Source organism: Hibiscus syriacus, unplaced genomic scaffold (assembly GCF_006381635.1).
Source record: "Hibiscus syriacus cultivar Baekdansim isolate YM2019G1 unplaced genomic scaffold, ASM638163v2 tig00112981_pilon, whole genome shotgun sequence".
NCBI classification, from domain to species: domain Eukaryota; kingdom Viridiplantae; phylum Streptophyta; class Magnoliopsida; order Malvales; family Malvaceae; genus Hibiscus; species Hibiscus syriacus.
In genome coordinates, this window is record NW_024063431.1 from 370,644 (window position 1) to 396,163 (window position 25,520).

The 25,520-nt window shown below is 32.8% G+C and overlaps 2 protein-coding genes, 1 long non-coding RNA gene and 1 pseudogene across 3 annotated transcripts; 2 read left to right on the top strand and 2 right to left on the bottom strand.

Moving 5' to 3' along the window:
- Window positions 1-3,460: 3,460 nt before the first annotated feature.
- Window positions 3,461-6,548, bottom strand: LOC120184970 (annotated as a pseudogene).
- Window positions 6,549-13,402: 6,854 nt separating this feature from the next.
- Window positions 13,403-14,187, top strand: LOC120184955. Its single transcript, XR_005522084.1, has 3 exons — window positions 13,403-13,571; window positions 14,001-14,062; window positions 14,170-14,187. It is a non-coding gene; the product is annotated as an uncharacterized LOC120184955 (long non-coding RNA).
- Window positions 14,188-14,190: 3 nt separating this feature from the next.
- Window positions 14,191-14,914, top strand: LOC120184954 (protein yippee-like At4g27745). The gene is made up of 2 exons (XM_039189295.1): window positions 14,191-14,322; window positions 14,580-14,914. The coding sequence occupies exons 1-2, from the start codon at window positions 14,230-14,232 to the stop codon at window positions 14,805-14,807; spliced, it is 321 nt and encodes a 106-aa protein (XP_039045226.1). The 5' UTR covers window positions 14,191-14,229; the 3' UTR covers window positions 14,808-14,914.
- Window positions 14,915-17,260: 2,346 nt separating this feature from the next.
- Window positions 17,261-19,035, bottom strand: LOC120184971 (aluminum-activated malate transporter 10-like). The gene is made up of 5 exons (XM_039189308.1): window positions 18,696-19,035; window positions 18,464-18,604; window positions 18,105-18,377; window positions 17,929-18,023; window positions 17,261-17,851 (listed from the first exon to the last, which is right to left on the bottom strand). The coding sequence occupies exons 1-5, from the start codon at window positions 19,033-19,035 to the stop codon at window positions 17,261-17,263; spliced, it is 1,440 nt and encodes a 479-aa protein (XP_039045239.1).
- Between the last annotated feature and the right edge of the window lie 6,485 nt (window positions 19,036-25,520).

Consider the following 25,520-nt stretch of genomic DNA (forward strand, 5'->3'; position numbering starts at 1 on the left):
ACATTATCTTTATCTATTATAATTATTATTACTAACATTTTTTATGTTAAGTTAATTTTTTAAAGACAAGACAACGTATGTTTTATTAATATATTAGGAGTAATTTTTTTATTTCCCTCGTAGAAATTATTAAGAAAAGAAAAGACCATATATATTTTAAAATTATATATTAATTTTTTTAGTATTATAGGTGTTTTATTCTTTTTTTCACACATAATTAACTCTCAAATTTGATTTAAACTAAGAGTGTGTTTGATGGCTGAAAAAGTTTTCCGAAAAATGTTTTCCTCATTTTCCTGTGTTTGATACTTTGAAATATTTTCCGGAAAATATTTTTTGGTATTTGATAGTTGTAATTGTTTTTACAGAAAATATTTTTCAGTGTTTGATAGTTGTAATTGATTTTTCCAATGTAATTCATTTTCTTAATTCTTTTGTATTTTCTGTAAATCATATGATTTTCCGTAAAATATTTTTCTAACTTTTAATTTCAGAGTATAAGCACTCAAAAAATATTATTTTATACGTTTAATATTAAATTAATATTTTAATATCATTTTAATAAAAATATTAATTATTAAAATATTTAATATACATATAATATAATTTTAATAATATTATATAATAATTAAATATAATATTATTCTTTGAAATGAGAACAGTTTGTCTCGTCGGCTGTTGACGCCTTGACAATGCATATCTTCTGGTTTAGACAAAACGTCGTGGTCGATGGATGAGATAAAACTTGTTCTCATCGACAAATTTAACGACTTCATGTGCTTATTGCTTCGTGAATCTAGGGTTCGAAAGAGGGCTCGTGTCACTTACTGCATAACTTACATACTGAGTTGTGTTACCAAACATTCTCCTCAGTACAAGGTTTTAATACTAGGACGCCTGTTGGGTGGCATTGCAACTTCCCTTCTTTTCTCAGCTTTCGAATCTTGGCTTGTTGCGGAACACAACAAGGTGTGTCATTGCTGCCATCTTTAGACCTATATGATCAAACTGTGTTAATCTTATTACGATTCCAGATTCGACAGTGAGGCTTTGATCAGCAGTGGCTTTCTATAACATTCGCAAAGGCAATATTTCTTGGGAATGGTTTGATGGCAATTTCGTCTGGTTTGTTTGGTAATGTACTGGTGGATGGTTTGCAGTTAGGCCGGGTTGCTCCATTTGATACTGCATCTTGGTTGCTCCATTTGATACTGCATCTTGCTTGCTCGCGATCGGCATGATAATTATATTGTCGACATGGACTTAAAATTATGGCGACCCTTCGGAAAGCAAGGACTTGGTTACTCAATTCTAGGGTGCTGCTCCTGCCATTGCTGCTGGTGAATCCAGATTCTTTTATGCTAGGCCTTGGCTTAACTTGAACTGTTATTAAGGTTTTTGTTGGGTATTTTTGTTTCTGCTTTTTTTTTCCATCTTTTGTGTCTATAATAAAATCCATGTTTCATCAGATGAGAAAATTACTTTGTTGGGTGCCATAAAATCCCTGTTTGAAGGTTCGATGTACACCTTTGTGCTCCTATGGACCCCCGCTTTGAGCCCGAACGATGAGGACATCCCGCAGGGTTTTATATTCACGACATTTATGTTGTCTTCGATGCTTGGAAGTTCGGTTGCCACACGACTGCTGGCTCACCAGAGTCAAAGACCCGAGAGATATATGCAGACTGTATTCCAGGTGTCTCCAACTCATCGATTTCTGCATATTCGAAGCATGCGTCGGGATATTTTGGCCATCTATTATGAAAATGAGGTCTCAATACATTCCAGAGGAAGCTAGAAGCACCATCATGAACTTCTTTCGCATCCCTCTCGACATCTTCGTCTGCGTTGCATTATACAATGTAAGTCCATCATTCATCTCTTTGGCACCAACAGTTTCATAGGCATTTAACTTTGTTGCAAATGCAAATATTGTTTATGTTGAAAGGTAAATGCACTTCCGATGACGTTCATGTCCGCGTCCCAAAAGATCTAGAGATCACGTGTTACTTTTCAAAATAAAGACTCTAAAATATTTATAATAAGATGAAATTGTAAAATTTTCATATTACGATTATTTTTTTACAAAATAAAAAAATTTCAAATATATGAAATTAAATTTTCTTCACTAAATTTTTTTTACGAGTTAGTACAATATGAAAAATATTTTTTGGGTTAATAGATTTTTTTCAAAGTTATGAGACCTTAAAATTTAAGACCTCGTGACCTGTCTTGCATAACTCTTATCAATCTTCCTCTTCTCAGAACTTACGCGTGAAACAATCACACGCTGAGTCGTTGACTTAGTGAAGTATATAAAACATATAATATAAATCGTAGAACATTTCACATAACAAAATACATATATTTACATATACCATCATGTAATTCATATAATACATTTCATATCACCACAAGCATATACATCTCATATATTATATTTGTTATTGTCTCTTTATTAGCCTATGTACACCTGTGAGAACTTAAGGTATGTGAGTACATTGAGATTGTGCACCACTATGCTGTCACCACAGCTCGTATAATTGTCCCGAAGGACCTATCCAGAGGTCATACAGAACCTCGGCAATTGTCCATAGGTCCCGAAGAACCTAGGTAAATTGTCCATATGTTCTTTAGAACATAGGTATATTGTCTATATGTCCCGAAAGACATAGGTAATTCTGTCCATATGTTCCGTAGAACATAGGTAAACCCTCGACTCTTGGCATGCCAACTATATCACTAACTCTCATATCACATAACATGAGCATTATATTCATATCACTTCACCCAAATTTTCATGTATAAAATCCTTATTTTGCTACTAAATTCATCTATAACAACTTTAACAAATTTCTATCATTCCAACACTTTACAATCTTCCATATTTCATCCAAATTCTTAAGGCTAAGAATCATATCAAATTTTACATGTTATCCAAACTTAATTCTAACACTTCTAACTTCTTATTCTCATAGATGACAAGTCAAATTCATCCTCCAAATTCATTTAAACCTTCTTATTCAAAATTTCACTTAAAAAAATCATTTTCTTTAATCTGTCATAATTCCTTTATCTTTTGATTTTAAGATAACTTGAGCTTTCCTTAAACTTAGTTATCATCTAATGATCAAAACTCAACCTTTAATTCAACAAATAATCAACTAATTAAGAAACTCACCTTTGCTTGTATACTCCACGGTGGAGAAGAGAAGAAGATGAGAGAAGATGAGAGAATTGTGTGGAATCACAATGGATTCCACGTGGGTTTCCCTTATCTTATAAGAGAAATAAAAATCTTTTCATGTCAAATGATTATTTTGCCCTTTAATTCTTTTAATAATTACTAATAACTTTCAGGAAATATCTCCACATAAATCATTGGACTATTCAACTATTCTACTTTTATCACCAAATTCTGAAATTTTACAATTTAGTCACTAACCCGGTATTGAGGATGTTACATCATTCCCCACCAATCCAAACTATAATATTTTCCAATCCCGAGCACAAATATAGCAGCACGCCCATAAAAGCAAGGCCTGCATCCAGTGCCCCGAAAAGAACATAATTGTATCGTCTCCATAAATCTGGTAGATACCGATACGCAACGAATACGGAGAGGAATCCAACAACGATCCAAGTTGTATAGTTGACTTCCGTAGCCGGTGGCATCATGCCTGTTGCACCTATCAGGACCGGCATGTTAATGAGCTTGATCCATTCTTGACTAGGGAATGCTTTTGAGGCCAACCAGACAAGAACAGGGGCTATTGCTCCTGCAAGGAAGAACCAATTCACAGCCTCGTAAACTCCGAGGTCTCCGAAAATTTGCCGAGGTGCTATTAGTCCCCATATGACAGAAGCGTCGTAGAACACAGTGTCACTCGGACATGTCCAGACACTATTGGAGGCAGTTGTGTCACAAATGTCGGGAATCTTCTCCATCAGCCACCAGGCCGTTCCGAGGTACATTATGCAAGCAATGAGGGTTCCGACGATCTGTGCCATGAACATTGTTCTAGGTGGAATTTTCATGTAGTGACCGAGCTTGAAGTCTTGCAGGAAGGAATTAGCTTGTGTCATGCTTATATATCCGTACACCTTGAAGCACATGTTAGCAACTGGATATCCTGGGTATATGTACCCGATCATGTATTCGGTGACGATGTTCAAACCCAGTGTCTGCAACATAAATTTATCATCAGTGATACGTTGTTGTAAATGAATTATGAAATGATCGAATACCTGGTTCGTAATGGCTGTGATGATGCCAATGGGAAGTGTGAATACAATGGCAATACCACATGCTGATTGGACTCCCCGCCATGGAAGCTGAAGTTGATCATTGTAATACTCACATGCAAATATCGTGGCTGCAATGTTTACCAAAAGGATGGACACAAACCACCACTAAGGGAATTGCTTATACTTCCTCATTAGCGTCGTGTGGATGTCGATTTTCTTCACCCCGAAGCTGGCTTTGCTTTGCTCCCATATCTCTCTGCATTTTCACATCAAAAGTAAGCCATCCGGTGTGCCAAATCAAAAAGACGATAAAATCGATCACCTTCCGTGGAATAGCGCAACATGAACAATGGTAGCAGTCAGTGCAGCGAAGCCTGCACCGTAAGTCATTGCGAAAAACGTGCTGAGGTAAAGAGGTCCTTGTTTATCGTACGCGGCAACATCGAGGTGAAAATCGGGATCGATGATGGATGAGATGTTGTATTCTTCTCCTGTGGAAGTGAAGAGACCAACGGAGAAAATGGGAAAAGTTTTGGCTGAGTAGACATTAAGCCAGTAGCAGGTGGGAGTCAAAACATACATGACCAAGATGAATCCTACTGCAACATTTGCAGTGGCGAACCATGGGCTCGCAAGTGGGCTACCGAGATAAGAGGAGATGGTAGACCAGTCCAAACCAATGGCACCAATTACTAGCCCGTAAAGGCCCGAACCGAGTTGTTGGGCAAGCACGGATTTGGGAAATATCCAGCATATCCAAGAGAGGGAAGTTACCATTTGGAAGAGGTAGCCTGGGAAGACATAATATGCAAAGCTGCATATGAAGGCGATTAGGAAGAATTGGGTTCTGGTCACCCCACCTCTGGCCCTCTCTTCCTTCTCGTGCAGAGCCCTGTCAAAATTAACACTTAACTTACTCAAATCATCATTTTAATTTATATTTTTACTTTTGGATACTTTAATCCTTAATATTTTAATTTTTGGTTAAAATAGTTAATGTTAGATGAAAACTATTAGTTGATTAATAGTTAACGTATATTCCAACGTAATATTTTCATATGTGCTTAATTACTGTTATGTCACATATCACATTATTATCTTAGACGACGTGGCATATATCATATCATCACTTTAAATGACTTGACGTATGATATATTATCATCTTGGGTGATATGAGATGTGATACATCAACAATTTAATATATATAGAAATGTAACGTTATGTGATAATTGTTAATCGCTAATAATTTATATCTAACATGAGTTATTTTAATTAAAAGTTAAAATATTCAAGAAAATAAGAATCAAAATTACTAATCAAACAAATATTGAGATTAATTTTAGTATTACAAAATCTGTCTCTACCGATCATTTTATAACATAAAATCATGCGTATAAGAAATTACCTGAGGAGAGAAACTTGAACAAGATTTGCAGGCCACCACATTGCAGATGGTTCCACTAGGTATCTCCTGAATATAACAGCCCATCCAAACCCCCCACCAAACCACTCTATAAACAAACCACACAATCCCCAGTTAACCCAACCAACAAACAAAAACAAAGTAAAAAACTGACCTGAGTTGTAAGGATAACAATCAAGGAGACAAAGAAAGTAACGTGTTTCTTGTAAAACACCTTGACAGCAGTCACAACATGTATGGCTTAAACTCTTCCGGCTCCGGAGTTGGAAAAGATTGTGATAAGCACATGTTCTTTGACATTGAAGGGCCCTGGATTCAAGGTGAATCCCCAGCGCGTTCCTTCGAAGAAAACCCTGTCTGTGATATTGGCAGCCATCAGTTGGCCGAGGGGAACCACGGCTATCTGAGCCGAGATGGCCGTGATTGTCAATGGTTCGGTCCGGTACCAAAAGAACTGATTAAGAAATGATAAGAGGACGCATGAAATGGTGCCCAACACCCACATTCGGAAAGTCAGGACAGGTAGAGAAGGGTCATCTGTGGTTGGCACCGTTAAGGCCACTTGTCTAACGCGTGAATTCTCGTCTTCTTCTTCCTCTTGCACTTCTTTGATATCTGGTTCAGATTTTGATGCCAACGCCTCCGTCGACGAGAACAAAGACGGATGGTTAGCATCTTCTTCCTTAGATATGGCATAGGACCAAGTAGTGATGGACACAAAATTTTATGTTAGAAGATGATAAACTTTTAGAATTTTATTAAAGGATGAACTTATAAAATTTCAGCAGACAAACTTATTTATTTAGTTTTGCATGCACATTGAAAAAGGACAAGACTCACCGAGAGGAGCTCTAATCTCATCCCTGTATTCTTCCATGGCTTTCTTACGATCCTTGGCGACTTCCCAAATTTTGATTCCAGTCTCCAATATTTTTACCACTTTATCGTTTTGGCCTTAAATATTGTAATATAGACCCGGTTTAACTTTATTTTTAACACATACCAAACCACTTGAGAGTTAAAGAATTGGTGATATCATTTTGAGGTCCTGAATTCGAGCATTCATTGTTAAACGGTTGAGTCTTTAAATAGATATTACCTCAAAATTATCAAAAAGAAAATTTATTTTCTATTTGAAAGTAATTGTTTTAAATATAAATATATTTGAATAAGTTTAAAAATTAGGGGTTTTTATACTATGACCACTTAATTATTGTTATTTTCACTTTGATCCCTGATCATTTAATTATTTTATTTTTATTAATCAAATCACATGTGATTACTATTTAATGAAAGAGGTGACATAATTATTAACAAAATTATTACAATTATATATTCAATACCTTTTTTTATTGAAAAGAGCCGGCTAGAGCTACATGGCAGCTGCTTGATGCAAGGATGCAGCGTCGAACGCGAGCAAGTCTACAACATCCATTGGCGGGGAGGCATATTCCATCAAGCTGAAGTGATGGGGCAGGGGAAGCTTGGCGATCTTGTCAGCGACTTTGTTTCCAGATTAAGAGTCCATTGAAAGTAAATTTTCCATTCACCACGATGTAGTTTCGAGATGGCTCTTACAAGGAGGAGGTGACTGCGATAGGAATCAATGGCATTTAGTAGTTTAACAGCTCGAGAGTTGTTGGATTGCACAATGAATCTTGCAAGACCAATGTTCCATGCTATTTCTAGTTTATTCATTTCGAACTTTGCGTGATGAGCGTTTGAAATTGCCACTTTACTTGTTATTTCTCCCATTTTATGAATTTATTACTGCTGATCTGGGTTGTGTTTCGTTTATTTTCATGTTGTGATATGTTTTCTAGAATTGGCAGTAAAAGGATGCATTCTGCATTGTTTTTATTTTTTGATCGTGGCTGAAAACATAGGCACGATGCGGATCTGACGTGGTATTTTCTAGAAAGTCCAGTCAACACAAGGAACATTCTGGAAGCATCTAGTCAACATGATCTGAGAATATATTTTAGGAAATTTAGTTTTTAAGTTTAAATTCAAAACGTTTGAATTATCTTTAGGATTATTTTCATTTTAAATTTCATGTTATTTTTAGAATTTAGAAGCCTATAAATACCCTCCTTAGGGTATAGCTTAAGATATCTTGAATTCTAATTTTGTTATTTTCTTTTTTATTTTATAAGAAAACTTCATTTTCTTTTCATTTCGTTTTATTATTTAAGTTTTTACTCATTTTAACAAAAACATGCAAAACATGATTCATATCATGCTTAGTTAATTTTCTTATTAGCCGAGAGTTAGCAATGACTCAATTCCAAATGTGAGAATTGAAAAACACTTAAGACCCTTCTGGTTTCATTCTCGATTTTCTATTTAATTAGTTTGGAAATCGGCCTTACTTTCAAAATTAAAACACCTTCATTTCAAAAAATTGACGTTGGTCACGATGGTCTGTGTGTTGTTCTAATTTATAGTTGGGAGGATTCGACTTCTTGTGAATACACTTAACAGCAGTCCGCTAAGGAAAATCGTGATCGGATTCGATTCTCGTTGAGACAAGATAATCATAGTCGGACTTTTTCAAAACTTAATCTGGTTTGTTCTAACGACAATAGTTGTAGTTAGTCCATTCAAGATTCTGCTTTCGAAGAGTGACTTGGGAAGATCGATTACCAAAGAGAAAAGCAAGTTACAATGGGTTGAGCCTTGTAGACTGTAACTGACATGAATCCCTGAGTAAAATCTATTTCGATGATCAAACGGAATTGAAGCAAAGCTAGCTCGAGGCTATTCTCTCATTATCAATTTTTAAATCTTATTCTTTATTTACTACTTTCATTTATTTACTTTCATCTTTTACTCGCTAACCCCCTTTTTATTTATTTTTGGTACAACTGCTTTGCAAGGAATCAACAAGTTTTTACATTAGGAATTTCTAAGTTCCTACGGATCGACCCTTTTCTACACTATTCTTATTTTTATTATTTTATTTTGAGAAGATGAATTTATTTGACGAGTAAAACAACACTTGTCATTGCGTTTAGAAACAAATTTATATTTTATCCTTACTTATGTATGGGCTCCACTCATTTGCCTTGAAAAATAACATTGAAATTCAATTTCTTTTATTAATTATGTATTACATTTTATTTCAATAATTTTAATAACACCCTTAAATAATATTTTAATTCATATTAATTTATTTTAATTACTTAAAATAAATAAATTTATGATTTATATATTAAAAATTAATAGTTAGATATTATAAATATATTGTATATTTTTTTATAATTTAAATTTATATATTTCATATATAATAATTTTATTTGAATATATATATATATATATATATATATATGAATGGTTAAAAGGATAAATATATCATTTAAATTAGTTTATTTTAAATTTTAAATAAGTGATCGTGATTAAATTTAAATAATTAAAATATTATCTTAAATTTCAAATGTTAAATGAGTGGTTGGTAAATTAGAATTATTATTATTTCGTAATAATTTTAAATTCACATGTTAAAAAATATTGATAATATATTTTTAAATATTAATATATAAAACATTTATCTTTTCAAAATTACTTTTTAATAACAATTTTAAACAGTTAAATTCTAAACTACACTCTTAAAAAATATTTTTTAAAAATGTAATACTTTTAAAAATCATTTTTCAAAAACAATACTAAACAGGCCACTTCCTTTAACATCCACGTTTGAATCCTCCCTTGATCACTTTTGGTTCCATTTTTTATGGCATTGCATATTTTAAGATATAAACATATCTTGTAATCAATACACCAAATGCAACAATTGACTCAGCGATAAAGGTATGGGATTTCCTTCCCATACGAAGTGGCTAAGTCCAAATTTTATCACTTACATTAATTGAATTAATTTAAAAATAGAATCAAACAATATAAATTTTATAAATAATGAGAATTAAATATTTAATTATATTATTTTTAAGAATTTTGGAAATTAGAAGTTGAAAAGATGATGGTCTAGTGGAAACGATCGGTGGGTGATAATTCAGCGACGACGATAGCGATTTACGATGACCAAAGATAATAATAAAGGTTTGAGATTTCTTTTTTTTAGATTTGAGATAAATTTTAAGGTTATTTTGGAAAATAATGATACATTTTTTTTGCTAATAGAATTTTCAAAGAATTATAAACTTATCATGTGTCTTCTTTTGAATAGTTAATTGATTCTCTAATGCTCGTTAACGATTAGATACTTAAAATGGTAATGAAAAAAAAGGTTAGACATCTATCTTGGCAAACAAATTTGGGTAAAGTACACAAATGACCTTCCCCCTATATGATATTGTTTTGTTGAGTCCCTCAATTATTAAAATTTACAAAATAGTCCCTTAACTATAAGATGTTGTTTTGTTGAGTCTTTCAACTATTAAAAGTTATAAAATGATCACTTGACTATTCATATATTCCAAACTCATAATTTTTCGTTAAAAAATTGTTGGTCATTTGAGCTGGACATTAACATGTTGATTGTGATATAATAAAATTTGATCATATAATTGTTCAAGTTGTATTTTATGGATTGATTCTATTTATATTATATCGTTGAGCGAATGCTTATAATCAACGACAATGCTAGTAGACATCGTTAAAAATATGATTTTATCATATTTCAGTCAGCATGTTAACGTCCAACTCAGACGGCCATCAATTTTTAATGGAAAACGATGAGTTTGAAGCATATGAATAGTCGAGTGACCATTTTATAACTTTTAATAATTTAGGGAATTAAAAAATAACACCCTATAGTTGAGAGACTATTTTGTAGATTTCAATAGTTGGGAGAATCAACATAACGATGTCTTATAACTAGGGACTATTTGTATACTTTACCAAAAAAATTTAGACACGTAAAGTGAATATAAGATATAAATTAGACACTTAGGGACCATTTGATTTTAGAAAATATAGTCTATTTTTATTTTCTTAGAAAATAGAAAACATTGAGTAAAGCATGTTTGAGTGTAAAACTAGAAAATAATTTTTAAAAAATGAAAATAAAAACGAGTGAAAAATTGAAATCAGAAAAAGATGTTTTCTCTATTTTCATTAAAATTGTTTTGATAATTTGTAAAATAATGAAATGTGGTATCTAGATTTTTAACTTAACTTACACAAGTTTAAATCAAATCCTTAAACTTTTGTAATAAAATCAATATGGTCCCTAAACTTTTTTTTACGCTCAATGTAGTCCTTAAATTAATTTTTTAATAATTTAATTTTGTAGTATTTTTATATTTAATGTATTTAATATCTTAACAATTATTTATATTTTTAATCTAAATATTTTTTTTAATTTTTAAATAAATAAATAAGTCCTCAAACTTTCTAAACTAATTAATTAAGTCCATCTACCACATTATCGTCCATCAAGTACTGCCACAACAGTATCGTGAACTATCACATCAATATTATAGATTATCTATTAGTTTGTGAACTGTCATATAAGCGTTGTGACGATCAACGTTTGATTCTGCTATTTAAAGAGTTAGATTATTTTTTTATAAGTTTAAGGATCATATTTGGTAAAAAAATGTTTAGGGACTACACTAATTATTTTTTCTCAAAACTTTGAGGGTCTCAATTACCACTAAATATATTTTTTATGTTAATGACACTTTTGTATGCTATTGCTTATAACAATATATTTTTATTTTTTAAATTTAATTGATGTTCAATATGCATTAACATCAAATTTTTATTATAAACTAAAATAAATTTTTTGTTATAAAATTTCTTATCAATTTTGTTGTTTTATATTTACATAATTATAAACTAAAATAAATTTTTTGTTATAAAATTTCTTATCAATTTTGTTGTTTTATATTTACATAACTCACATGTTAAATTTATGTAATGATTTTTTAAATAGTTATAGTTTAATTTAATTATTTAATAATTATTTATTTATTTCTATTTTAAAATTATGGATACCACATACATTTGCACTATTTTAGTTTTGAATTCAAGTTTTTTATTTATATTAACCAAATATATTTTATATTTTTTAAAAAAATTAAAAATAAAAACTATTTTTTGAAAACAAAAACAGAAAATAAATATAGAAAATATTTTCTAGAACCAAACAGACACTTATTTTCTAATTAAGCCTAATAATAATAATAATAAGAGTAAACTATATCATTGCCCACCTAACTATTGTCCATTTTCATTTTGACCACCATTTTAAAAAGTTTGACAATCAAGTCACCTAAATATTTAAATGCATTCAATCAAGTCACCTACCGTTAACATTTGAGGGAAGTATTGACGTAGTAGTTAATAAAATTGGTATAATTACATATTTGGTCACTCTTACTTTTATATTCTATCAATTTGGTCCTAATTTTAATAAATTAAAATAAATTTAATCCTCTAATAAGATGATTTGATTGAAGATTAAATTTATTATTATTTTTTTAATTAAGTAGACACGTGTCAACCTCTTCTGAAAAGAAAATTAAAGGCATTTGAAAAGGGGGACTATGGGGATTGAGCTTGGGTTGATTGTGTGAGGAAGGAGAGACTCAACTATCGGGACAAGGCTAATTATTTAGCTTTAAGTGGACTGCATATTATATATAACATGTATCTTAGTGTAATTTTAAATTCTTAATATTATATATATTTTAACTTAAATCCACATCTTAATAAAATTGAATATATATTTTATTCTTATTTTAAATAAAAAATTTATATTTTATTTTACTTTAACTTAAATATTTAAAATTAATTTTTATAATATTTTAAAATTAAGATAAAAATGAGATATATATTTTTCAGTTAAGATACAAATAAAATATATTTCTTAAATTAAAATAAAAATAAAATTTTAAATTAAGATTAAGATTAAGATTAAAATAAAATATATATTTTTAGGTTAAGATAAGAATAAATCATATTTAATAATTTAATGTAAGAATAGAATATATCTAATAATTTAAGTCAATAATTTAATATATTTAATATTTAAGATAAAAATAAAATATATTTTCAAAAGTTAATATAATAAAAAGTATATTTTTTAAGTTAAGGTAAGAATAAAATATATTTTATAAGTTAAGATAAGATTAAAATATATTTTTAATTAAGATAAGGATAAAATATGTTTAATAAGTTAAGATAAAAATAAATTATATTTTTTAATGTTAAGATGTGAATTTAATTTAGTATGTGATTTTAAGTTAAGATATATATATTATTAAAAATTTAAGATTAGACTAAGAAACAAAATATATACTATTTGAAGTATTTTTTAAAATAAATAACCAACTTGGCCTAGTGGTTGACCTCCTCCTTTCTTTCCAAAGGGACACTAGTTTTAGTCTCAAGCTTTTCCCTCTAGTGTTCTTTATTTTCTTTTCACTAGACACATGTCACCATTGAATGAAGGATTAAATTTATTTTAATTTATTAAAATTAAGACTAAATAGATAGAAAATATAAGTAAGACTGATCAGATTATAATTATACTAATTTTATTAACTGTCGTGCCAGCGCTTCCGTCGAATATTAATGACATATAACTTGATTGAATGCATTTAAATAGTTAGGTGACCTAATTGATAAAATTATAAAAATGGTGATCAAAATTAAAAGAGACAATAGTTAGATGGTAAATGGTATAGTTTAGCCTAATAATAACAATAAATGGCAGATTGGTAATTTGGAGAGAGTCCATGTCAATCTGATGAACAATGAATGGAAAGCTCCAACGTGTTTCACTATTTTGCCCATCTTTTAATTGGAAAAAGTGAAAGAAAAACCCACCAAACATCCACGCACAACTTCACAGTTGAGAGAGAAAACAAGTGAAGGATTGAGAACTGCAATCACTCATCGTCGACACGGGAAAGCATGGAACTTTTTCCAGGTTCGAACCCAAAACTTAATAATAACGTAAACAAAGAAAAGTCTAACATTTTCCCTTGATCCCTTGATCGTTTTCATCGTCCAACAACAATGGGCTTTTCTTTCCTGTTGCTTTCTTCTAATAATTGGGTTTCTTTTTGCTCTTGTTAGTATCGATCTTTTCATAGGGTACTCTTTCTTTAGCTATTTTTCAATTGCAGGGTTTAACATGTGAAATCTAAGCTTTTCTTTGGAGTCCTTGACTTGATTTTGGTTGTTGGTTTTTATAATTTCATGTTTCTAATTACTGGGTTTTTAGCTTTTAACTTGTTTATCCTATTTTGGTTTTCCATTATACCTTATCGTAGATCATCAGTTAGTATCTTAAATGCTTACTTTCCTTTTTCTGTTCATTCACAATTCAAGTTCTCTGTGTTCGTTGTGGGTGCAGTTGTTTCGTCATACAAAGGTCGATTGGCATCATAATTTTTACACTTTGTTGGTGTATACAAGGTGAGCTTTTGATTAATTTTAGTATCATTCCATGATATTCATTGGTTTTGATTTGATTACCGGTGACTCTGTCTTGCTTTTGTTTTTCCATCTGATTTTGTTAAAAGATAATTGAGCTTGTGTGGGAGTGGTGGCAGCTATTATAGTTGTTGATAAGTAATTGCTAAATGGCGGAAATGATCGGACCGAGGTTGTACAGTTGCTGCAATTGCAGAAACCAAATTGCCCTTCACGATGATGTTATATCCAAGTCCTTTCAGGTAATGATCTCATCTCGATACTGATTTTGTTGCATTTATGCACAGTATGCCGGACTCATTGCTGCTGATTCCACTTTTCAGAGCTTATCAGGAAAAATGGAAGGCGAAAACTAGAAATTTTTTCCATTTCATATGAAAACATTTACCCCTAAAATGTTTGGATCAAATGTATTGTAAAGCAAATCAGTCTTGTTGGAAGAGTTCCATTAGAACATTAGATATATGCTCCAATGGTTGATTAACAATGTTAGTTTCAGGGGAGAAACGGTCGGGCCTTTTTGTTCTCCCATGCAATGAACATAATGATTGGTCCTAAAGAGGATAGACAATTGATGACTGGTCTTCACACGGTTGCTGATGTCTACTGCTGTGATTGCCGTGAGGTGTTGGGCTGGAAATACGAGCGAGCTTACGAGGAGACACAGAAGTACAAGGAAGGGAAATTCATTCTCGAGAAGTCGAAAATTGTCAACGAGAACTGGTAGTGTTACCCATGTTTTTTCTTTTCTGGATGATCCTCCTGATTATCTACCTAGTAGATGGATGCCTTTCAATGTTTTTCTTCTTCTCAATCAAAAAAATATTCTGTTCCTCCCGGTGCATTCTTGTTATGTTCGACAGTATGTTATTCATTTTGTTAATAAATTTGTGAATGAATGATTTGAAACTGGATTTTAGTTCAATTGGTTCATATAGTTTACCTTGAAACTGGATTTTCGTTCAATCTGTGCATGTATTTTGGTTTTAGTAGGAACTTATGTGTGTGCCGCTAGATTGTATCCTATTTGAAACTTGAAAGAGCACAAGCTTGTATGTTTCAGATGCTTGAATGCATACATATAGGTTTTGATGAGAACTGCTGTTACGTATGCGGTTTCTGTTATGTCCTATACAAGATTATCTCGAAAATGATTGTTGTTCGATTCAGGATTGGTCTCGGCTTTTGTATTGGTGAATATTACATGGTTTTCGTTTCGGGTAGACAGATAACAGAGTATCCTGATTGGATCTGACGTTTTGTAGTTCTTTATGAATAGAAGAAGCGATACTAATGAAATTTGGCTTTAAAACTAGATATGAGCAATTCTTATAACCTAGTTGAATGGTTTTTTTCTAGAGTAAATGATTGAATGGTTTTTTTTCTTGAGTAAATGATGATCGAAATTGGATTCAACAGGAGTTGGATTGTTCTTTGTAATTTGGCGTGTCTCTATTGTGTCATATTCGGTGTGTTTTAATCAGAGTCATCTCGAAAATTTCCGAGGCCCTAAACAAAAACTCAAAAACAGGCTTCTATAGAATAAAAGTATATTACATTACTTTGAACAATTAATATGCGTAGAGGGTTTCTCTACCCTTTTGATAATGCAAAAATGGGATGTGATTCTAGAAAAAAACAATGTAATATACTTGATTAACTCTTATGATCATTGTGTTATAAAATATTGATAAATTTTGATAAGTTTTAAGGATCTTTTTGTAAAAATTTGATAAATTTAACAACCATTTTGTAATAATTTAATAAAGTTCAATGATCATTTTGTAATTGTTTGAGAAATTTAATGACTATTTTGTAATTTCTAAACTGTCGATGACTAAAAACATATTTCTGCATTTAGTTACCATACTTTATCCTTTAATATAAGAGAATTCTTTTTTTTTTTTAAATAAAAATATAAGAGAATTCTGTGTTCCATGTAACGGTGTAGTTGGTTATCATGCTAGTCTAGCACAAAGATACGGGCATGGATCTAAATAGCGGACCGCTATTGGCACAACAGTGACAGAGTCATGTAGGTCCGAGGTCTATGCCCCCAATTTTTTTATCATTAAAATGTACAGGGATAATTGCTAATTTAGATCTTTAAATTTTGGGATTTAAGGTTTAGGGTTTTAGTGATATATGTAATCGTTATTGTATGATTGCAATACCCATAAGAATTGTAATCGCACTTATTATATCTACAATCACGATAAATTAAGACGATAAAAAATACAATCACAACCACAATTTAAATCTCTAGATATGGGCAAAAATGGAGGTTGTTCCACAATCTAAAGTAGGGCAGGAGTGTAAATGAGCAAAGTGTTTGGTGAATATTTTGTGAAGCGTTCATATAATGTTCCTTTATGTTTGTTAAGTTAAATAAACTAGTATGAACAAATTTTTTTATATTCAATTAATAAACAAATGAACACGAATAGAAATGTGTTCAATTCGTTAATGTTCACGAACAAATTCGTTTATAAGCTCATTTATTTATGTTTATGAACAAGTTTTTACCTGGTTCTCTTGTTCTTTTCTTTTTTTACATTTTAAATATTGATGAAGGTAGTGACCAAATTGAATACATGATAAAAATTGAAATTTAAACTATGAATTTTAAAGAGTTTAAGCACTAGTGGCATAATTTTACCATTTTGCTTTAGCTTGAAAGGATAAAATTAAAAATTAAACATATAAATGAAAATTGAACAAATATTAAACCAACATATTCATAAATAACAAACAAGTTCGTGGACATATAAATGAGCACGTTCGTGAACATATAAACGAGCACGTTCGTGAACATATAAACGAACACGTTCACGAACATTAAACAAACATGTTCACGAACAATAAATAAACGAGCACAGATACGATACTAAAAATTTAAACGAACAGAATATAAACAACTTAAAAAAAAACGAACAATAACATAATTTTATTCGTTCAAGTTTAGTTCATTTTCGCCCATAAATCAGGCTAATCGTATCGTTATAGAGCAATTTCTTACCGTGATCCTTGTAAACATTACATTCCTGTGTTTGAGTGATCTTTTTACACCAATTCTTTGGTTTTGATATTTCTTACTATATCTATGAATTCATTTTCAGAATTAATGAATTCATACGAGGCAGATTGAACTCAGACCCTTTGAAGAGCCTTCACAGTTCCCTAATTTTTCTCTTCACCTGATAAAGATTTATCTTTCATTTCGCTTTGCATGCACTTATCATCATTGATTCCGAATTCAGCTAGCCTGGCTAGTTCTTCCTCATCATCGACCAGGGCTTCGATCCGTCCCGAAATTTCAATCAACATTGATGCCAAAGTCACCACTTGTATGATGTCCATGAGAGGCACTGTTGGTGTTGCTTCCCTGCAGGCTGCATCCAACGTTTTGTTTTCCGAAACCGTCGATTGTTCTGGCAAACGAGGCAGCAATTTCAAGTCACTCTCGAGTTCTTGCACTGCGTTGTTCATTTCACTAACCAATAAATCTATGGTGGAGGATTTCTTCATTGTCTTCAAATTTTCCGCAAGCTCTCGTATGGCGTTCGAGGCGCAAGAACTCACTTTCAAGCAACCTGTGCTAAAATGCTTCTTTATCGATTTAGCAGCCTGATTTTCGGAACTGATGCAACCGATGAGAGTCTCTATGCAGTAAGCACAGCTGCGCATCGATGAACCGACTTTTACGTACTGTCTCCACGGGTGCCGGAAGTTGAACTTGCCATGGGAAGGTTCCCACCTAGCAAAATTTGCCTGCAGGAAGCAATGCCAATTTACTTATCATGTCAAAGATTAAAAACACAACATTCTTAGTCTATAATGTCACTTACCATAGATTCTTCAGATGCCTTGGAGCTTAGCACGCACTTGTAGCCTTGTAATTTGGTGCATTCCCCACTCTGGTTAAAATACTGTGTCACACAACCTGCAAAACATAGTGGGAAAGCTTAGTTCTTCATCCATGATGAAGTTATGATCCAGAACTAACGAAATCGAAGAAACTAACCATCGAGGGAATCGGCAAGTTTGTCCATGTTACGTACGATCAGGCTGTGAAGCTCTTGGCCGGACCAAATGGGGCAGACAAGCATGATCACAATGATGCACAGTGAAGTTCCAATGATAATGGTGGATATTCTATGATGTGCAAACTCAAACAATTTATCCACTCTGTAGCCTGATACTACAACGAAGCTGAAAGTGAGGGTGAAGACCATGGCCCCATAATCAAACAGGGACTTCACCGACGGAATGAGTCGAGAGAAAGTTGCTGCCGAAGCTGAAAAGGGATCACCAATCAAGGTTTAGCATTGTCAAAAATGAAGAACAAGGACAAGAAAGCAACTATATATCAATCAACATTACCTAATAGGAAAACTGAGGCTCCCACAACATAGGGTTCAAGCGTCTCGCCTGATCGAGCGGCAAGCCAGTGTACCCCCACCGCGAGAAATCCGGCTAGAAAGGTTGCGAAAACTCTGTTGATACACTTGTATACCGTTGCTCCTGTAATGAGTTAAAAGTAGTGATTTTCCGTTCAAATAAAAGTTTTGAAGAACTTACGTTTGTGTATATATATATATATATATATACTTACCAACGGTTGTCTCAAATACAAGCACAACTGTCATAAGAGCCCACATGGCATTGCCTCCAACACCATCATACAAAGGCCTAATGAAGTAGAAAAGTGATACAAGTGCTAGTGCCAGTCCTACCTTCACGCAATGGATTACTTTTCTAGGATCATTAGCCCCAACGTCCCATGCTCTCTTAAGAAACCTCCACACATTTGAAGCAAATCGCCGAATTATGCCTTTTAGTCCGAGCCAGGCTCTTCGTGCAAGCCCCGTAGCCGGAACCAAAGCCTCCGATGATCCATCGGCCACCCTTATCCTCCATTCCACTCCCTCAAGTGTTTCCTGTCCATTAGCCATTTTCATACGCAGAGTTATTGGAGCTATAGTTGAAGCCAAGACAGCAAGGAATGTGAGGCTGAGGCTTTGGTGGTCAAAATTAGTGTGATTAGTAGATTATATAAAGGGGTATATGAGTTGGTTGGGGGATTCTAGAGGCGATATTCTAACGGTTTTGGTAGGTAATTAGGTCTTGATGTGGACAGAGAGACCCATTTCTTTCAATTTTTTAACTATGGGATTATTTCAAGTTAAAGAAGGATTTGATAACCAGAAATGCAATCGTCACCGAGCAACGTTTATGCGAGGATAATATTTGTTATAAAATGAATGTCAATGAAGCATAGGCATAATGTTAGGGGGGGAAAAATTTAACGTTAAATCAAATGATCCTTTTCTTTCGAGTATTTTGGGCCAACGTTTTATTTTAGGGAAAAAAGACGTCTAATGTTTGACTAAATAATCATTTTCTTGTTTGAGCATTTTAACCTCCAATATCTCATTTTAGAGAAAAAAGACTCCTATTTTAGAGTGTTATCATTTGTTAACTAACGATTTCCATCTACGGAGACTTTTTTGCCTCAAAATGAAATGTTGGGATCAAATTGCTTCAAAATAAGAATATAGGCTGAAGTGATTATTTAGTGAAACGTTAGATGCATTTTTTCTAGGCATAATATCAAAAAAACCCTCCTAACATTTGATTAAATAGTCATTTTGGGCCCTATTCTTTTTTGGAGTATTTTGGTATTCAATGTTTTATTTTAAGGCAAAAAGACCTCTCCATAAATGGAAACAAATAGTTAACAAATGATTAACACTCCAAAATAGGAATCTTTTTACCCTAAAATGAAATATTAATGGTCAAAATGCTCCAAAAAAGAATAAGAGCCAAAGTGACTATTTTATCAAATGTTAAGGGTCTTTTTATCATAAAATAAAATGTTTGAAGTCAAAAAACTTAAATAAGGAATAAAAACTAAAATGATCATTTTGATAACATTGTGACTGATTTTAGTATTATGCTTTTTACTATGTATATCACTTGAAAACTATAACAAAGCTAAACACCAAACTATGATGTGAAGCTGGAGACATAATGTGTCCTAAATTGTAAAGCTAAACGTCAGCCGACCAATAATTAGGTCATCAAGATATTTTCTCTCTGTGCTCAACTTTCCTCCTTAGTGAAACTCTGAGTGGAGTCCTCTTTAATCTTTCCCGTGCATGCATATCAATTAGCTAAGAAAGAGCGCCAACCTTTTAAATAGTGCGCATCAATATCTTGATTTTTCTAATAATTGCTTGTTTTATTACCCAAATAAGCAAAATTGTGCTACAGTACAACACACTACAAGCATACAACTCTGTAATACTCTATTGTACATAATAGTATGCTTTACAAACACACTATTCTAAAATGTTCCACATTGTATCTAATCTCTCTATACATTTCCTACTCAGTCACATACCGATCAAATCATGTTGTATAATGCAGTAATGAATGCGACGTTGCATGTTGAATGATACTAAGGAGGCTCGAGAGAAGTTATTTCATTTATTAGGTTAAACAATCATGATAAGAAAAGGTGATGTAAGGCACTTGTGCCTTGATTGTAGATCTAGTGAAAGAATAAGTCCCTGTAGTAAGACAGGCTCAAAGAAGAAGGCGGGTAGTTGATATAATGGTGAAAAGGGTGGACTTGAATGAAGAATAGATCATGAAAAGAATACAATGGAAGTAGGTTGGTTTTGGTGTTGATGCAAGCGTGGTGGTGGCTTATGAAACAATGGAAATGGCTTGGATAGTATATTAAGCAACAAGGAAGAAACTAACACCAATCCTTACGAGTTACTTGAGGGTGATAAGAACAAACTTGGCCCCTTTGACTATAAAAAGTCAAGAAACACAAGTATCTATGGAAAAGAGAGGGGTTGACGCCACAAGTACACAAGACACATGATAAGTCAATAGAGTTATTAAATAAATTGGAAAAGAGGAAGACCTCACAAATTGGATTAATGTAATAGGAGATGCCTTGCAACTAGCCAAGGTATTGGCTTATATAGAAAATCAAAGGGAAGGTCGAATGATTACAAAGCGATTCAGCAAGGTGCTTCCCATGAAGTTACATGATTCTTTAATGATTCATTACAACCTTTGGTGATGAATAAGCATGGTGTTGGTTCGGTAAGCCTTTAATACACATTGGGGTCCTTTTATGGCTGAATAAAGATGATGGTTCGGCCTTGGTGTAGTTTGAATGAGTGATCATAAAGGCTTGGCCGAATAGGCTTGTGTTGCTTCATCATTGGCGCCAAAATGAGTGGTTGGTGTTGCTTAGGCTGAATGGTGATGCCCTTTGGATGTTTAGTTCCTAACTTAAATCAAATAGGGTGCTCATTGCTTTTATGATGCACATGGCAACCTCCTTGATGCACATGAACTCCTTTTGAATGTAGATAACTCTCCACGCCAAGCATTAGGTAGGTTAGGCCATAGGATGCAAGATGAGCACATGGTAGGTGATTGGTACTAAGGTGAATGCATAGGTAGCTAGCTAGGTGAGTAGTAACTAGGTAGACCAAGCTAGCTAATGAGACTCCAGCTACTAAACTATTATCTCCCATTGCCTTTAGTCCTCACCTTAGCTAATAAGTCCTCAGCTACCTTCCAGCTACTTTTAGCTCCTTTAGCTACTCCCAAGCTAGTGTTCTTATGATAAGTGTTGAATATTGCATATTTTTACTATTATTTATTCCTTATTTTTCATTTGAATATTAATGATTTATCTTTATTTTGGAATTATTTTGGGCATGACCTTTGTTGGATTAATTAGCCCAAAAACTAGCTGTTGAAAATATTTTTGATGTTTCGATATAACAAATTAAGTGTTATTGAATTTTAAGATTTTATAATCATTTTTTAAAGTATATTAGATTAAATTTTTCGAATATCAAAATATTACTCCAAGTTTTTTTTTCAAAGGACAATTTCAATCCTTATTAAAGTGTACAATTGTGTTGTAAACTTAAAATATTTTTGAAACAATTTTTACAAAGTATTTCGAACCAAAATCGAGCCAAAAATCAATTTTATGAAGGGATGTACCGATGCACTATTTGATGTATCGATGCACACCCTAATTTGAATGCATTTTGTGTACCGATGCACAACCATGCATCGATGCACTCTTGATTTTATTGAAACATCGAATGTATTTTACGTACCGATGCACATACCATGCATCAATGCACTCCTGGCTCTTTTGAAACATCGAATGTAATTAGTGTACCGATGCACACCAAGTGTACCGATGCACTAGGTCTTATAACGGTCAAAATATTTGAATTTTACACAGCGTACCGATGCACCTATGCTCCCAACCAGATTTTTAAATGATAATTACACAATAACGACTCTATTGACTTCACCAATGATCCCCAACGTTCAAAAGTGATTCAAGGTGTATTTAAACAAGCTTAGGAGCCTTTGATCAATAACAATTAAGAAGAATTGAGAGAGAATCAAAGAGAAAGCATCAAACCTCAAGTTTGAGCATTTTCAAGCCTATTTCATTCAATATTCATTTTTGCTTTCAAGAACACTTATTGTGCTCAATTGTATTATTCTTGAGTGTTCCTTCTTTGTTCTAGAATTGTGCAAACATCTTACCTTGTGAGATTTTTCTGTAAGTTTGCAAATTTGTGTATTTATCTTTGAGAAAGAGTGTTCTCAAGAATTTGGGGTATAATTCTTGAGGGAGTTGTAAGGTTACTCTCTGTCCCCAAAAGAAAGAACAAATTAGTAAATTTGTTGGAAAATCCTTAGTGTGGATAACTAAGGTAGTGTACGTAGACTTTGGTTGAGAAAGTCGAACCACTCTAAATAGTTGTGCAATTATTTTCTATTTTCTGCAAAAGCTTCCACCAAAATTTTTATTGCCAACTCAACCCCTCTTGGCTATTTCGTCGATCTATTAACTCAATAATTGGTATCAGAGCCTCACTCATTTGAAGGTTTAATCACCTCTTGAGTCGATTCGGGAAGAGTTATATCGATATTCAAGTCATCAATAGCCTCTACTTCAAACTTCGACTTTGGTCTTGATTCATTGCCTGTCAAAAAGCCTCATTTCTTCAATGGAGATAATTATGCTTATTGGAAGAATAGAATGAGGTACTTAATTCAAGCAAGTGACATGGGAGCATGGAATATCATAGAAGACGGTTACATCATTCCTTCCACTTATTCAAGATTGTGGAGTGAAGGAGGACAAGAATGTTCCAGCTCAACTCAAAGGCTATCCATATTATTTTTTGTGCTCTTGGACCAGATGAATACGGGAGAGTTTCATATTGTAAAACCTCCAAGAAGATATGGGATAAACTACAAGTCATTCATGAGGGCACAAACGAGGTAAAAGAATCTAAAATTAGTCTTCTAACTCATAGCTATGAAAATTTCAGGATGAAACCGGATGAAGATATCAAAGCTATGACGGATAGATTTTCCACGATTGTCAATGGTCTCAAATCATATGGAGAGATCATTCCAATGAAAAGCTTATGAGGATGTTAGTTTACTCTCTTCTAAAATCTTGGCAATCAAAGAAGACGACGATCATCGAGGCTAAAAACTTAAAATCCTTGACCCTTGATGAGCTAATTGGTTCTCTCCTCACACATGAAATGATGCTTTAAGATGAGGTAGACCTCGAAAAGACAGAAGAGACAACGAAAGAGACGGAGAAGAAGAAGAACGTTGGAGTGGCTCTCAAATCCATAAAGCATGAGAGTGATTCAGATGAAGATGACAATGACGATGACAAGGAAATTACATTATTTGCCAAGCGGTTCAGAAAACTAATGAAGCCCAATAGAGGAAGAAAATTCAAACTTAATGAAGGATGAATTATAAGGCACACGTGGCTACATGGAGCGATGAAGAAGCTTTCGATGAAGAGGAACAAGAAGTAGCAAACTTGTGCTTGATGGCTTTCGGGGAGGATTCTCAAGTAGCCTCTAGCTCATTTAATTTCGAAGATTATTCTTTTGATGAGCTATTAGAGGAATATACTGGGTTGGCCTCGGATTATGAGAAATTATTTTTAAAATACAAAAATGATATTTCAAAATTGAAAAATGAAAATAATCTCATATCCAAGTGTTGAAAACATTTTGATGTTTCGATATAACAAACTAAGTTAAATGAATTTTAAGATTTTACAAAATATTTTCTAAAGTATATTCGATATATTTATTCGAATATCAAAATATTACTCCAAGTCTTTCAAAGTTCAATTTCAATCCTTACTAAAGTGTAAAGTTGTGTTTTAATCTTAAAATGTTTTTGAAACAATTTTCACAAAGTATTTCGAACCAAAAAGAGCCAAAAATTCAATTTTCAAAGAGATGTATCGATGCACTAGTCCATGCATCGATGTACTCTCAATTAAATTGAATTTCAAATGCATTTATTGTATCGATGCACTCTCTATGCATCGATGCATTCTTGAACAAATAGAAACATCGAATGCATTCAATGCACCGATGCACAAGCTATGCATCGATGCACTCATGCTATTTTAAAACACTGAATGTATTTTATACATCGATGCACCCTCAATGTACCGATGCACTAAGTCTTCCAACGGTAGAAATATTTGAATTTTACACATAATGTATCGATGCACTAGCCCTATGTATCGATGCACCATACGCTCCCACCTGTTTTATTAATTGTTTTCACACTTAAACAGCTCTTTTGACTCCACTAATCATCCCCAACGTTTAGAATCAATTAAAGGAGTATTTAAGAAAGCTTAGAAGCCATTGATCAACAAGAAGAAACAACAATAAACAAGAATCAAGAGAGAATCAAAGAGAAAGCATCAAACCTCAAGTTTGAGCATTTTCAAGCCTATTTCATTCAATATTCATTTTTTCTTTCAAGAAGACTTATTGTGATCAATTGTATTATTCTTGAGTGTTCTTTCTTTGTTCTAGAATTGTGCAAACATCTTGCCTTGTGAGGATTTTCTTGTAAGTTTGCAAAATTTGTATTGTTCTCTTTGGGAGAGAGTGTTCTCAAGAATTTGGGGTATAATTCTTGAGGGATTTGTAAGGTTACTCTTTGTCCTCAAAAGAAAGACAAATTAGTAAATTTGTGGAAAATCCTTAGTGTGGATAGCTAAGGTAGTGGACGTAGACTTTGGTTGAGAAAGTCGAACCACTCTAAATCGCTATGTAAATATTTTTAATTTTCTGCAAAAGCTTTCACCGAATTTTTAATTTCCAATTCAGCCCCCTCTTGGCCATATTCATCGATCGATTAACTCAACAATTGGTATCATATCCTCACTCATTTGAAGGTTTAATCACCTCTTGAGTCGATTCAGGAAGAGTTACATCGATAATCAAGTCATCAATGACCTCCCCTTCAAACTCTGACTTCAGTCTTGATTCATTGCCCGTTAACAAGCCTCATTTCTTCAATGGAGCTA